The sequence below is a fragment of the Chiloscyllium plagiosum genome, chromosome 11 (assembly GCF_004010195.1).
Source record: "Chiloscyllium plagiosum isolate BGI_BamShark_2017 chromosome 11, ASM401019v2, whole genome shotgun sequence".
Lineage (NCBI taxonomy): Eukaryota > Metazoa > Chordata > Chondrichthyes > Orectolobiformes > Hemiscylliidae > Chiloscyllium > Chiloscyllium plagiosum.
In genome coordinates this window covers 32,982,290-32,996,207 of record NC_057720.1, presented here as the reverse complement: position 1 = coordinate 32,996,207, position 13,918 = coordinate 32,982,290, and the positions used below count along the sequence as shown (strand labels likewise).

The window sequence follows — 13,918 nt, the reverse complement described above, 5'->3', positions numbered from 1 at the left end:
GAATGACTACCATACAATCCTTGTGGAGATGTAGTCTGATCTGCAAATTGAGAATATCTTCTATTGTGTTGTGTAGCTCCATCATCATGGTAAAGGGGATAGATTTCAAACAGATTTAGCAAATCAAGAATGGGTACCCATGAGGCGCTGTGGGTCATAAGCAGTAGCAGAATTGTACTCCGACACAATCTACAACCTCACGGTGTGGCATATCCTCTACTTTACTCTTACCATCAAGCCAGGAATCACTTTGGTTCACTGAGAAGTGCAGGACAGCATGCCAGGAGCAGCACCAGACATACCTATAAATAAGGTGTTAGCCTGGTGAAGATACAAAACTGGACTACTTTTGTGCCAAAGAGCATAAACAGCAAGTGACAGAAAGGGTAAAGTGACTCCACAATCAATAGATCAGATCTAAATTCTGCAGTTTTGCCACATCTAGCAATGATAGTGGACAACTAAACAACTCAATAGAAGGTGAACCTTCACAAATGTCCCATCCTCAAAGATGGGGAGCCCAGTACATCAGTGTAAAAGATAAGGCTGAAGCATTTGCAACGATTGACAACCAGAGGTGTTGAGTGCATGATCCATTTTGGCATTCTCTGGAGGTCCCTAGTATCACAGATGCTAGTCTTCATCCAATTCAATTCACTTCACATGATGAAATCTACAAACAGTTAAAAGCAATGGATACTGTAAAGGCAATGAATCCTGTCAACATTATAACAACTGCACTGGAGATCTGTGCTCCAGATCTTGCCGTGCACCAAACCAACCTGTTCCAGTTCAGCTACACTGCTGGCATCTACCTGAAAATATAAAAAATTGCCCAGGTATATTCTGTGCTCAAAATGCAGCATCAAGCCAAATCAGACAATTACTGCCGTATTAGTCTACTCTTAATTATTAATAAAGTGATGGAAAGTGTCATCAACAATGCTATCAAACTGTACCTACTTAGCATCTGTTCACTGATGGGTTCTGCCTGGATCACTCAGCTCCTGACCTAGTAACAGCCCTGGTTCAAATATGGCTGGAAGAGCTGAATTCTGGAGCTGAGGTGAGAGTGACTGCCCTTGACATTTGTGTGACTCAGTGTGGCATCAAGGAGGCTCAAAATTAATGGGAGTCAGCAGGAAAACGCTCCATCAGTTACAGTCATGCCGGGTACAAAAGAAGATGGTTCTGGTTGTTGTATGTCAGTCATCTCAGTTCAAAGATCTCTCTACAGGAGTTCCTCAGGGTAGATATTTTCAATCAATCAATCGGTTAAGAGTTGTTATTATATAGCTCCTAAACAGATGGAATTTGAATCCAGGCCTTCTGACTCAGAAGTACCACATAGTGTTCCAGGCCTAACTGTCTTGAGTTGCTTCATCAATGACCTTCCTCCATCATAAAGTAAGAAGTGGGATGTCCATGTAAATGTTGAGCACCATTCACAACTCTTCAGAGACTGAAGCAGTCCATTTCCAAATGCAACAATGCCTGGACAATATCTTGGTTTGGACAGACTAGTAGCATATAACAGTCATGCCACACAAGTGCCAGGTAATGACCATCCTCAATAAGAGAATCTAATCATTGCCCCTTGCTGTTCAATAACATTACCATCATTAAATCCCTCACGATCAACATCCTAGAGGTTATGATTGAACAGAAACTGAATTCCACTAAGCATATACAAATATTGCAGATACTGAGCAAGTCGGAGGCTAGGCATCCTGCAATGAGTAACCTCCTGACCCACCAACCACAAGCACAAGTCAGGAGAGTGGATCACTGGATCAAAAAATCCTGGAACTCTCTCCCTAATGCCACTGTGGGTCTATCTACACTGAATGGATTTACAGCTCACCATTATCTTCAAGGGCAATTAGGGATGGGCAATAAATTATGACCCAGACAGCAACATTTACCTCCCATGTATGAATAAAATACATGAACTTTAATTGTGGTTGAATCCTAAAAAGTGATTCAAACTCCAGAACAAATCAAGTGAATGGACTTAAGCAATAATCAAAGTAGAATGTGCAAGTTCCCTATTCTCTACTGGACTTTCTGGATGTAACAATTCTGAGGAGGATTTACCAACAATTTAATTTTATTTTCATTTCCTTTTTGTTAAACCATACTTTACACACACATTTATATATCCAAATGACATTGGGCAACTGGTACTTATAAAGGGCAGGTGACTCCACTTTCAAGGAACCATGTACCTGCACCCCTAGATCTGTTTGACAACACTCTCCAGAGCCCTACCATTAACCAGGTAAGTCCTGCATTGGTTTGTCTTACCAAAGTGCAACACCTCACATTTATCTAAATTAAACTCCATCTGCCATTTCTCATTCCATGGGCCTAGTTGATCAAGATCCCATAGTACTCTTAGAAAACCTGTCCAGTGAACATGGTGAAACTGTGGTTTGGATTTGGAAATATATGCCAATAGTGAGAATTTCTGTAAATAAATGTTTTTTTTTTTAAAAGTGTATAACCCTTAACTGTAGTTCTAGATATTTCCTAAGCTGGCTTTTCAAGAATATTATTTCACAACTCTGATGCAGGTAGAGACTGAATCGTGGTTCATAGGTACAGATACTACCACTACATCACAAGAGTCCCTATATCTCTAGTTCCATACTTCCCAAACGGCTTTCTGAAGTATAACATATAGTAACCTCCTTAGAGAACGGATGACATTTATGTTTCACTTGAAGACAATTCTTGCAAGTACAAGTCAAACCTCAAGGAATTACTGCTTGGAACAAGCTTCCAGATTAGCCTTTTATAGTTTTTGCACTGTTTGTCGTTTTGGAATGTAGTTATTGCAGTCTTGCTGCACTGATATCTTTTGTTACTGTCACCTTTATAGCTGTTCAGTTTTCTCACACAGAGGTCAACTGTAAAAGGTACTTTGATACAAGATGAGGGAGATCAGCTTTTCAGAAATAAAAGAAAAGGCTCCCAAAATAAGTGAAATGAACAAATCAATAAAATGTCTACTTTTGTGCAGTTTTTCTTGAGCTAAATGCAAAGTCTGCCATGGTCACAATGTTTTACTTGAAAATGATAACAGAATGTGACCTGTGTGTAGAAAAACTAATTACGGGTGACCCCCCCCTATCCGTGGGTGATACATCCCAAGACCTACCGTGGATGCCCCAAAACTGTGGATAGTAGCAAACACTATCATTTAAATGGGAAATGTACCTCCCCAGCAGACCCCTGGAATTATTTCTGGAATGTTCCATGGAATATTTATTTTTAGGCCGCAGTAAATCGTGGATTACTGAAATCACGGAAACCGAATCTGTGGATGCGGGAGTTCTATTGTATCATATTTTTAAACATTGCCATAATTCCGAGCAAAAGCAGGTTGAAATTAAAGCTTACAAAGAATTAAAGTAGTAGGACAGCTCATGCATGACATTCTGCCCTCCTTTAATAGTGGCTTTGCTCAGAAGCCTGCCATTTGCAAAGTAACCTTGTACTGAAATAATCTTACCTTAGCAAACATAGAGTTCAACTGCTTGCCAGACCCATAGTATCCTCCCTGTGAAAGGAATTGCTTTACTTGCTCTCGAACTTGTTCCTCATCTAGATGCCAGCAGTTCTCGTCATCAATGCTGGCACCAGCTGTTGGATCAGGGGCACCTGAGCAAAACAGAAAATATGTAACAGTAAAATAGAACACTTCAAAATGGATATCTGCTCTATTTTAAATGTTGCAAAATGTATACAATTGGTCCTAAAGCTTCCCTGACGAGAAGGATAAAAGTCGACTGAGGTGTTAGAGTAACAACTTTTATTGTATAGTACCCAAAAAAAAAGACAAGGCACTTCAGGGGACTGTAATCAGACAAGGTTTAACATGCAGGCAAAAAAAAAAACCCAGAAGGGAATGCTGGTGAGAAAAAGCAGGGTTAGAGAGGTAGTTGTTGAGGAGTGGCTTCAAGAAAAACAGGTAGAGACATTTGGAAGCAATAACATCACATTTAGTCTCTTTTGTCTCAGGGTTAAAAAAAAACTTAACCCAACCTCAGTTTTGAAAAAGGGTCACTACACCTGAAACATTAACTCTTATTTCTCTCCACAAGATGCTGCCAGAACTGCTGAGCCTTTCTAGCAATTTCTAGATTAGATTACTAGTTTAGATTAGATTATTTACAGTGTGGAAACAGGCCCTTCGAAGAGCAACCCACCCAGACCCATTCCCCTACATTTATTCCTTCACCTTCAATTATCCCGGCCAATTCACCTAACCTGCAAATTTTTGGACTGTGGGAGGAAACCGGAGCACCCGGAGGAATCCCACGCAGACACGGGGAGAATGTGCAAACTCCACACAGACAGTTGCCGGAGGCTGGAACTGAACTGGGTCTCTGGCACTGAAAGGCAGCAGTGCTAACCACTGTGCCAGCGTGCCACCCATATTCTGTTTATTAATCCAGCCTTCCTGCTTTTGCAGCAAATGCAGAGAATTCTGGAGAAATTCAGCAGGTTTGGCAGCAACTGTGGAGACAGAAACAGTGTTCATGGGTGGGTTACTATTCGAAGGGTCAGTGTGGATTTGTTGGGCCGAAGGGCCCGTTTCCGCACTGTAGGGAATTTAATCTAATCCAAAAAAAAATGTCATGAGTCTAGGGTGACTCTGCTTCAGACTGCATGTTTCTCTCCACAGATGCTGCCTGACCAGTTGGGTTTCTCCAGCATTGCACACTTGCTTCAGATTTCCAGCTTATGCAGTATTTTACTTTTATTCTTGGCCCTGAATGCAAGAATACAACAATCCTGAGTGGAAAACTGAACTAGTAGACATCAAGAATGAACAGGATCAAAGTTAGCTATGATAACATGCACTACTGAATAAGCAGGTTGGTTCTCAATGTCAAGACTGACATTCTGAAAATAGTCACTCAAGTGTAGTCAAGAAGGGTTACAGGTGCACTTAGAATTGGGCACTATGAATTAAATCCTTCAGCTTAAAAATGGACAAAATAGTTCCAACTCAATAATTAAGAAAATTCTCTTATTAAATCCTCTACAAAGCTACAATGTTATTACAAAAATATTACAAGAAACCACTTATTTCATTATTTGGGGAGTTTCCAGGTCTGAAGAAATAAAGATTCCAGGAAGCAACTCCAGAAATCAGGCTTAAACAGAGTCAAAACTGGACAAGCAAAAATTGTTCATTCAACATTCACTGACTGATAGTGGAAAGAAAAAGCAACATATTTTAGTAGTATTTTGGTTGTTTATATTCCTCGTGTAACAGCTAAAAGGGACATAGGGAAATGAACAAAATAAGTTACACGTTTACACAAACTGGAGTACAGAAAATGCGGGCCAAACTACTGATTGCTATGTCAAGCATGAGCCAACAAAACGTGATCAGTTGTCTCTTTACTTTTGGTTTCGAATTTTCAGATCCCAGGTATAGTTTGTGCCACTGTTATTATTTGCTAGCAGCACTGCATCTTCCCCTGACTCACGGTGATCAATCTTCAATAAACACCACAGGTTTACCAAGAAAGAAAAACATGCGACTGCAAGAAATGCAATCGACAAATATCAATACAACATACCATAGATTTCTTGAAAATAAGATACAGCTGGCCACTTAACAGAGGAACAAGTGAACTTAAAATTTTTCTGCTCCTGATTAATAAAGTATGTATCTGGCTTCAAACAGGAGTCCACCACTCCTGTTTGAAGTTAACTATTATTCTTTGTATCAGAGGTGTAGTAAGGCACATTATATAAGTGACATGATTATTGGAAATCTCAGCATAATTTAGGTGGAGAGAAACTGGGAAATTAGGTAGGAAGCACTTCTGCACCCAACAATAATTTATTATGGGCTGTGTCTCAGCCACGTTCACATCCTATCAGGATGAGTAGCAGCTTATCTATCCAGGCAGCATTTTTTATTTTTGGGTTAATGTTTAGAATGAAGTCTTTGAATAATGCACATTAATTTGTCAATTAATTTTAATAATTTATGTGTTATATTTAGAATACCACTGTTTTTCCCAGTAAATATTTAAAGCATTTTGTTTTTTTTTCCAAATGAGAGCATGAATTAATAGCATGCTTGTGAAATGAAAAGCTGCAGAATGACTTACCAATATCAGAGAGGAACTGGGTGTACAGAAAGCCTTTCCAAGAGTTCTGCAGAACAGGAAAATCCTTAAAGCAGATGGGATCTGCAAAGTTTTTCCCACAATACTAGTGTTCACTCCACTTCAAAGCATCACAACTTTTAACAAGAAGCCACACCAAATGCAGTGCCAATTTGCAAGTAAGCATTGGAGGAAAATAGTGGGTGCTATCAAAACAATCTCACCACAGTAGTTCATGCCTCAAACGGTACCAGATGAAAGAACGCAGATCAAATAGATCAATAAACAACAGAACTGGATTGTCTGCATTCACTTTAAAAGGAACCAGCCATACCTGCATCCCCTGTCACACACTAAGTGGTAAGCTCAATGAGGAACCGGTTCTATAGCACCCAGAAATTATTTGTCATACAGAGATTACCTCCTTCAATCTAACATAGGGTCACCTGCACTATTAGCCAACGTGACTAATGTGCTCCTCTCAGATGCACAAACCAAATGGCAGAGTCAGTTATTTCATCTGCTTTGCTACAAAATGGCATCAAAAGCATAACCGAGCTGACTAAATTCAACAGGCAAAGGGCATGCATGCAGGGTCAGAATTGAAGATGCAATAAGCTGCCCCACACCAGCAACATTGATACACTTGTCGTGCAGTTGAATACTACATCATTTGGCAAGCTTTCTTAAGGCTTGCCTTTTCTGTTTGCATCCATTTCACCTCCTGTAAGGCATGTAAACCATATGCAGGTTTGCCCCTTGTATCTGCCACACTGAGGGAAAACTGCAGACTATATTTGCATCTGCCATACCAAGGTACTGCACTGTCTCAATTTTTGATCATACACTCAATTTCCTACCCCACAAACAATTTATAACCTGATTGTGAAGGGAGATCTTTAAAGTAGCTGGGATCTGCAAACTTTTCCCCACAATACTAATGTTCACTCCACTTCGGAGTGTCACAATATTTAACTGGAAGCTACACTAGATGCAGTGCTTCATTTATGAACGTTTCATGTAGCCATTAGAAAGGCTTTTTATTACAGCAGTTTGACAGAGACTGTACAAATTTGTGTCTCCACCTACATCATTCTGATTTTCCATTTATGCAATACTGTCAATAAAAGTATGTCAGCAAGCAATTTCCTATCGTTTCCCAACCCGGGGAAAATGTACCAAGAACTCACATATACAAATCTGAACATATTAAATCACCTGAGTGCAGATAGGTCCACAAAATCAGCACCTTAGTGCAACTTCCACTGAAGCCTGTTATAAAACAGAACTTTTCACAGCACTTGATGGTCAGTGCATCACTGAGACTTTTGATTTGTGTCTCTATTGTAGTCCACCAAGCATCATATTGTCTTGAACTTCAAGGTTCATTGTCAAACTTACTTGGGGATGAGGTAGAGAAAGGTTTGACAAGAAATAAAAACCTGGAAATAGGCACTTATCTGTCAGCCACCCCTGCCAAGTAATTCAAAATAACCTCACATAACGATTTGTTGTTTTACCATTAAAAATTAGAACAAGATATTGCAGATGAATTTTCTGTTTTGCAGAATTCTGCCCTTTTATCTGACACCCTACAGCAATACATTTTTAATGTATCATGGGTCATTGCAGTTTTAAAGGAAATAATGTACAAACATAATTTGTGTTTTGAAATGCAGCTGCTCCAGTCCGAAATCAGGGAATGCTCAAATCAAACTGACAGCATTTCGCCACAAACAATCATGCTAAATGACCCCGTTTATATTCCATAAAGGCAGCTTCATTCGTTACTATGAATCTGCTGAGACTGTAGAATTCAGACTGCATTTCACAGTTTTGCGTTGATGCTTTCCATCTGGAACAAAACACGAATTACAATTACTGCTCATTGTGAAGAGCACACTGTTTCCACAGCACACAAAGCACAGGAAATATAATGCTGCAGTTTGCCACGCTGCTGCTGCCCACTGAAATGCATCAACAGTAGTGTTTTGGAAGTTAGTTTGTGTATTCCTTCTTATTTCCCCTACGGAAGATACCATCTTGCCTTTTTCTTTGCAGATCACAGTTAGACCTGCTCAGAAACCTTCATAAAAGTAACTCTTGAATTATCTGTTCTTAGGTTTGTGTGCAAACATAATTATTATGACTTGCAACTTATCTAGTATATTAGTATAAATATGCAATAAAAGGAAATTGTGCTCAATCCAATATACTACATATACAGTATTATTGCTTCCTCACTTAAAGTTGCTCCCAACGTAATTAATTAGGGGCAGAATTGAAATTACTTGCACTTTACAAAATACTGTCAGACAGCAGTTGAAAGGTGTAGTGCTGGAAAAGCACAGCTGGCCAGGCAACATCCAAGGAGCAGGAGAGTTGATGTTTCGAGCTTGAGCTCTTCATCAGGAAGCATGTGCTCTTCTCAGACAGCAGACAAGTTTTCAAGGTCCAAATCTTCACGCATGGTTCAAGCATTTAAAATAATAGTTTCATACATTGCTTTTGCCTCTCGGAAATCCTACATCTTTCAAATGTAGAATGATAATTGACAGGATTTTTGGTATGGAGAAAGTGAGGACTGCAGATGCTGGAGATCAGAGTCGAAAGTGTGGTGCTGGAAAAGTACAGCTGGTCAGGCAGCACCCGAGGAGCAGGAGACTTTAGGTATGTTGACTGTATTATTCAAACTGCAAACAACATTTTTGATTGCCTTTTTTAAACAAAGGATGAAAATTAATTCAGAAGTATAATAAGGCTTAAAATGCAATAGAATGTATTGTTTCAATGCAAAAATAAAAAAAAACAACTTTCTGGACACTTATTCCAAGAACCATGGGAACAAACACCAATTTTGTATCTTTAATTATAGTCACCATTTAGGGAAGGCGTACAGTCCAGAACAGGAAGAAAACAAAAGCAAGTTGAAATAAAGTTAGAGTTATAAAATCTGTATAGTTAACAGGGATGATGTCAAAGCATCAATGTTTTTTAAATGCACAATTTTTCCAGAAGCATGATTTGGAGATGCCGGTGTTGGACTGGGGTGTACAAATTTAAAAAACAAAATCACACAACACCAGGTTATAGTTCAAGGTGGCTGTCCTGATGAAGGAGCAGTGCTCCGAAAGCTGGTGCTTCCACATAAATCTGCTGGACTATAACCTGGCGTTGTGTGATTTTTAACTTTCTAGAAGCAACTGATCAGATGTTATTGGTTTTTCACACTGGAGTATATAATTCAAAGAACAAACTTGTACTTTGTTCACATTTTTCATCAATTTGGGTCGTTTCAAAGCAAAATCAGAAGTTTGACAAATCATAATTCTCATTGCTCCTTTCACACAGTGCTCATTGTCAGAGATGTCTTCAAAATAATATGTACAATCAAGGTCCAGACTGTTGGCTTACATGTTATTTCATGACATTTAATCTACAAAAACCGAATTCTCCTCATTTCCTAGGCACCATTCTTCCCTTAATATAACCAAAGCCAATTAACTGATAACTCATCTGACAACCAGACATATTTGTTAAAAGGCGAGTCACGTCTGACAAAGTTGATTAGTTTGCCAATGAATTACTCTTGGTTATAGATACTGTTGTTTTGTCTGTAAATTTGGCAGTTAACTTTCACCCAAAAAACTTCCATGACCCTTTATTCCTGGTTAACATTCAAGTAAATCTCCTTAATCCTCTCCAAGACCTTGAAACCTTTCCTAAGTGTAGTGTCCAAAATTAGACTCAATACTCTTATAGAAGCTGAAATAGTTATTTTTCAAGTTTCAACACACCTTTCTTGTTCCACACTTATGCTTGAATCTTTATACGCACTCCAGACTACTCTGTTCCTGCAACCTCTTTACAATTGTAAAATTCAGTTAATATCGCCTATTAATATTGCCTCATTATTTTTGCCAAAGTGAATTGCTTCATATTTTTCTGCATTAAATTTCATCTTACAATCTCTGCCCATTTCAAAATCTGACTTTGTCCTCCTGAAATTTGTTACTAGCCTTTTAACAGTTTATTACATTTTCAGCACGTGTCACCTACAACCTATGAAACGACACCAGTACATCCACATCGAGATCATTAATATCTATAAAAAAGTATGCAGTGCAACAATGTTGAGTTCAGGTACATCTTTATGTAACTTCCGTTGGTCTGAAAACAAAATGTTTGATTTATTTATGGTCATGTAAATCCTCTTACAAAATACAGTGAAGAGTGTTGTATAGTATTGCCACTCTCTGGCACCATCTTAAAACACAGAAAAATAAACCAAAACATAGAACATAAAGGCAAAAAAAAGAAGAAATAAAGAAAATGTCCAACTTTACAATCCTTCTTGTTAAGTACTCAGTCATGGGCATACTGGCCAGGCACAAGCCCCTTTTGCTGTGTCACCACCTTCGCTAGGAACGCAAAGGAACGCTAACTTTCACTGCCATTTCACTTCCGCCAACGCCCTCGCCACTATGAGTCCGTAATAGACCTCAAATGCACACACCACTGATGCTGCAGGGTACCAAACTTGGCTCTGCCAAGCACATGAATCTACGTTGGGCCTACCTCGCCGATGCATCCCCTGCTAATGCTGGGTCTCGTACTTGACTCAAACCTGCTTCCAGGAATCTGTGCTGGATACAGATGCCATCATGAACTGAAACTTGCCTCTGCTGCAGCAGCCATGAGTTGGCGCTAGGACTACCTCGACAATGCAGGGAACCCAAACTCTCTCAAACACCGCTACCATGAGTCCACCACCAATGCTGTCACCATGACCAAGTTCTTCACTAATAGGTAAGTAAAATTAAAGACAGAGAGAAAAAAAAAACAAGAAAAGGTAGAAAAAAAAAGAAACAAAAAGGCAGACAAACCAGATCAGCCCTGGGCTCAGAAGTCTATTCCACTCCCATCTTACTGGAAATATGCTGCAATTTCTGTCTCCTACCCATTACTGTATTCATTCTGGTACAGACCTTGATCCTCATGTTCTTCCATTTTCTATAATGCAGTACTTTATCAAAGCTTTTCAAAATTCCATCCACAAATTAACCAAGCTACTTCACCAAATAACTCAGTCCATTTTATCAAACACTATTTGTTTTTGATATATTGGTGTTCATCTTTTTTTGATATTAGTTATGGGAAGAATGATGCCTGGGACATCAGGAGAACTTCCTTTACTTCTATATAGAGTCACAGTCATACAGCATAGAAGAGCCCCTATGGCTCACCGTGCCTGCACTCACCTATCTGAGCTAATCAACTTTCCATCTCTTGGACCTTGAATATTTTGACACTTCAAGTCCTCATCCATGTTCCTTTTAAAGGTTGGGAGGTTTTCTACATCTACTACCCTCCCAGGCAGTACATCCTAGATCCCCATCACTATCTGGATGAAAATATTCTCCTCAAATCTCCCCTAAACCTCCTGCTCTTCAGTGTAAAATTATGCCCCTATTCTTGACCCTTCAGCAAATGAGAATAGATGCTTTCTATCCACCCTGTCCATACACCTCGATCAGTTCACCCCTTGGTCTTCATTGCTGTAAAGAATACAACCTGAGCCTATCCCACCTTTCTTCACAGCTAATATACCCTGACCCAGGCACCATCCTGGTGAATTTCCTCTGTACTCTCTCCAGTGCAAGCACCTCTTTCCTGTAGTGTGGTGACCTGAACAGCACACAGCACACTAGCTACCAAAGCACAGCTCCAATAATAACCTCCGTTCTTACAATGTATGGCATGGCTGATAAAGTCCAGTATCCCGATGCCTTCTTAACCACACTATTAACCGATTTTGTTGGCTTCAGGGATCTGCAGACAAAGATCCCAAGATTTCTCTATTCCCCTGAGCTTCCTAGTACATTTGAGTACTCTTTTGTCTTGGCTTCTTCCAAAGTGCATCATCTCACACTTTTTAGGGTTAAATTCCACCTGCCACTGATCTGACCAATCTGTCCTCCTGCAACCTAACACTATCTTCCTCATCGTCAAGTACTCGGCCAATTTTTGTGTCATTACAAAGTTATGTATCACCCCATCCCACATTTTCTTATATTGTTTTAATGTATCTTGACCCAATGGAACTGAGCACTGATCCCTGTGATATTCCATTAGATACCGGCCTCCAATCCCACAATCAGTCTTTATCACCATTTCTGTCTCCTACCACCAAGCCAATTATGGAACCAACTTGTCAAGTTACCATGGATTCCATGTGCTTTTATTACTTGTTTAAAAAAAATCAATCTCCCACACGGGACCTTGTCAAACACTTTGCTGAAATCCACACATACCTCATCAAATGTACTTCCTTCACTTTCACACCGGACCACCTCTGCGAAACGTTCAATCACATGTGTTAAGTTTAACCTCCTTCTAGCTGACTATTCTTGATCAAATGTTGCCTCTCCAAGTGGAGATTAATTCTCTCCCTTAGAATTTTCTCAAAATTGTTTCCTATCACTGATATATGACTCATTGGTTTGTAATTCCTGGTTTCTCTCTATCACTATTCTTGAAAAGTGGAACCACATTAGCTGTTCTCCAGTCCTCTGGCACCTCCCCTGTGGCCAGAGAGGAATTAAAAATTTGCTGAGAGTCCTTATAATTTCCTCCATCACCTCTCACAGCAGCTTGGGATACAAGTCATCCAGACCCATTTTTAAACCTAACAAAACCAGAAAGGTATCCTACGTTCTTTTACATGTATTTAAACAAGCAGACAGAATCCTGGTTTAACATCTCATCTCAAAGTCAGCATGTCTAAAATTGGAGAAAGGCCAATTTTGACGGTATTAGGCAAGAACTTTCGAAAGCTGATTGGGGGCAGATGTTCACAGGTAAAGGGACGGCTGGAAAATGGGAAGCTTTCAGAAATGAGATAACAAGAATCCAGAGAAAGTATATTCCTGTCAGGGTGAAAGGGAAGGCTGGTAGGTATAGGGAGTGCTGGATGACTAAAGAAATTGAGGTGAAAAATGTGTTGCTGGAAAAGCGCAGCAGGTCAGGCAGCATCCAAGGAGCAAGAGAATCAACCTTTCGGGCATATGCTGCCTGACCTGCTGCGCTTTTCCAGCAACACATTTTTCAGCTCTGATCTCCAGCATCTGCTGTCCTCACTTTCTCCTAAAGAAATTGACGGTTTGGTTAAGAAAAAGAAGGAAGCATATGTCAGGTACAGACAGGATAGATCGAGTGAATCCTTAGAAGAGTATAAAGGAAGTAGGAGTATACTTAAGAGGGAAATCAGGAGGGCAAAGTGGGGACATGAGATAGCTTTGGCAAATAGAATTAATGAGAATCCAAAGGGTTTTTACAAATATATTAAGGACAAAAGGGTAACTAGGGAGCGAATAGGGCCCCTCAAAGATCAGCAAGGTGGCCTTTGTGTGGAACCACAGAAAATGGGGGAGATACTAAATGAATATTTTGCATCAGTATTTACTGTGGAAAAGGATATGGAAGATTTGGACTAGAGGGAAATAGATGGTGACATCTGGCAAAATGTCCAGATTACAGAGGAGGAAGTGCTGGATGTCTTGAAACGTTTAAAATTGGATAAATCTACTACAAACCAACCGACTCCCACAGCTACCTGGACTACACCTCCTCCCATCCTGCCCCCTGTAAAAACGCCATCCCATTCTCCCAATTCCTTCGTCTCCGCCGCATCTGCTCCCAGGAGGACCAGTTCAAAATACGTACAACACAGATGGCCTCCTTCTTCAAGGACCGCAATTTCCCCCCCGACATGGTCGACG

The 13,918-nt window shown here is 39.9% G+C and overlaps 1 protein-coding gene across 4 annotated transcripts in view; it reads right to left on the bottom strand.

The window, feature by feature from the left end:
- LOC122554281 (zinc finger SWIM domain-containing protein 5) overlaps positions 1-13,918 on the bottom strand; it is a 244,346-nt gene that overhangs the window by 81,433 nt on the left and 148,995 nt on the right. For all 4 annotated transcript variants that reach the window (XM_043699055.1, XM_043699054.1, XM_043699056.1 and 1 more), the window contains one exon: positions 3,518-3,666. In XM_043699055.1, coding sequence (XP_043554990.1) covers positions 3,518-3,666 — 149 coding nt within the window. The remainder of the gene's footprint in view (positions 1-3,517; positions 3,667-13,918) is intronic.